This window comes from Kryptolebias marmoratus, linkage group LG18, assembly GCF_001649575.2.
Source record: "Kryptolebias marmoratus isolate JLee-2015 linkage group LG18, ASM164957v2, whole genome shotgun sequence".
NCBI classification, from domain to species: Eukaryota; Metazoa; Chordata; class Actinopteri; order Cyprinodontiformes; family Rivulidae; genus Kryptolebias; species Kryptolebias marmoratus.
Window position 1 is genome coordinate 11,645,795 of NC_051447.1, and position 2,266 is coordinate 11,648,060.

At 38.3% G+C, this 2,266-nt stretch overlaps 1 protein-coding gene across 1 annotated transcript in view; it reads right to left on the reverse strand.

Moving 5' to 3' along the window:
• The window catches only part of copg2 (COPI coat complex subunit gamma 2), a 9,477-nt gene that overhangs the window by 4,426 nt on the left and 2,785 nt on the right, over positions 1 to 2,266 (reverse strand). Inside the window, exons 6-12 of the mRNA XM_017414726.3 lie at positions 1,976 to 2,051; positions 1,774 to 1,827; positions 1,527 to 1,565; positions 1,340 to 1,426; positions 1,078 to 1,235; positions 853 to 986; positions 520 to 587 (exon numbers count right to left, since the gene is read on the reverse strand). Coding sequence (XP_017270215.1) covers positions 520 to 587; positions 853 to 986; positions 1,078 to 1,235; positions 1,340 to 1,426; positions 1,527 to 1,565; positions 1,774 to 1,827; positions 1,976 to 2,051 — 616 coding nt within the window. The remainder of the gene's footprint in view (positions 1 to 519; positions 588 to 852; positions 987 to 1,077; positions 1,236 to 1,339; positions 1,427 to 1,526; positions 1,566 to 1,773; positions 1,828 to 1,975; positions 2,052 to 2,266) is intronic.

Here is a 2,266-nt window from a genome sequence, read left to right on the forward strand (position 1 = left end):
GGGGGGGGGGGGGTACTGGACTGTTTTGCTGTATTAAAGTGTTTCCACACTTAAACAGGAGTCTATGTTTACAGTCAAAGGAGCCATTTCTGCAAAACGTGCAAAAGTGTTAAACACAATATAGCTCACTAATTCTATAAAAATTACAGCTTACAATAAATTATTTACATCTACTGGTGATTTTGCACATATCAGGACAAACGAAATGAACAGACTTAAGAGGAAGGGGGGAAAAACAGAACAAAAACATTTTTATCTATACCCTCTTTGATTAAAAAAAAGCTGAACTTAGAAGCCATTTTGCTCCTAGTAATATCAATACTCTGTCAAAGACATTTTATTCACATATTTACATAAAACTGAACAGAAAACCACTGAAACTAGCCCCTTTCTTTTTGTAGTTATAAATATAAGCAACCAGTTTCATATCATTTTTGGTCAAAGCTAAAAAGAGCCACAGGTTGCAGACTCCTGCAGTAAAACAAGCCACATGCTGTAGTGATTGGAGGGAGGCTGTACCTTGTTCAGAGTCCTGACAGCAGCATACCTCAGAGCTGCTTTAGGGGAGCTGCAGAAGAGCTGCAGCACTGCAAGGAGACACATTTACAATTATTATTGGCCATAAACACACAAAGATTTTGCTTAAATCATGGTTAATATCAATCAATCAGTCTCTTTTATTAGACACAATCATGGTCCATAAACAGAACAATAAAAAAATAAAGTAAAATAGATAGCCTTGCTCTAAATAGTACACCGATTGATAACTTGTTACCAAGGCACACACCATGCATTCTGCAAATATGAAGCCAGTTTAAGATTTGTGGTGTGAAACGTGAGTAAACTGCTAACCTGACACAGCAGGAGCCAGCTCCCTGGCAGTACAGTTGGGCATGTGCACGATGGCAGAAGCTGCCTCGTAAACCACCATCTCATTCTTGTTTCTCAAGCAGCTCTCAATGAAGTCGAACAAGGGGCTGTCATGACTGTGGGCGAAACACAATGTGCATGTTGTCAACACTTTATTCGTTTAGAGAGAATTAACAGATCAGGCCCAGAGTGTGCAGATCCACTCACCCTCCCTCCGTCTCGTCTAGCAGTTTGCTGGCAATGCGGATCAGCATGCAGTAGGCAAAGGGAGACTTGAGGCCAGACTTTGTGAACTTGTTGAGCATCTTGGTCACAGCAAGACGATCATTCTTCCTTAGGTGATACAGCAGACCGAGGGCGTGGTACTACAAGACAAGACATGTATACCTTTAGAATCAAGTTTAATCAAAAACATTTTCACTAGGGTTTCATGATAAAATTTACTCAAATATTCAAGTTTTTCCCCCACCTGGACCATGATGTTGTCACTGGAAGCAGCCTCCTGGGCCTCATTCACCCAGCGCTTCACCACATCGTAGCTCATCTTCACCATGTGCTAAATTAAAGCAAAAAACATGGAACAAATAGGTTTTACTTTGAACACAAGTAAGAAAACAAATTTTTCCACTGGAATAGAAAAGGTTCTTATTTCATACCAGAGAGGAGACCAGAGCTGAGCTGGACACGCTGGGCACCTAGGGTTAGAGTGCAGGTTTTTGATGTCTTTGATGTTTGTCTCTTTCTTACTGTTTATTCATTGTCATTGTCTCTTTCTTACTGTTTATTCATTGTCACATGCTGTTTTTATTTTGTTTTTTAATTATGTAAAGCACCTTGAAATGCCTTGCTGCTGAAATGTGCTATACAAATAAAATTTGATTTGATTTGATTTGATTTGGGCACCTTGTCAACTATAGCCTGCTTCATGTACCGCTCAATGGCCTGCAGCATGGTGGTCTGGGGAAGAAAAAATAGAAAACAGTTGTACTTCAGCTACTAAACAGAAACTTAAAACAAGAGTAACATATAAAACCTCTTTTGTTGTGTGGGAAGAGGATGACTGAAGAGATAAGAAAGTTTGAAAAACTTGGAGAGCATCACTCACATCTGTGATCCTGCAAAGGGCTCTGATGGCTGGTCCTCTGTAAACATCTTCCTTCCCAGTCATATCTTTGGTCAAGCTATAAAATGTGACAAAAAATTAACACAGTGACCTCAAACTAAATAGTAGTAGTTAAAAAAAAAAAAAAAACTTCTCACAAAATACAGGTGCTGGTCATAAAATTAGAATATCATGAAAAAGTAGATTGATTTCAGTAATTCCATTTAAAAAGTGAAACTTGTATATTATATTCATACATTACATACAAACTCATATATTTCAAATGTTTATTTC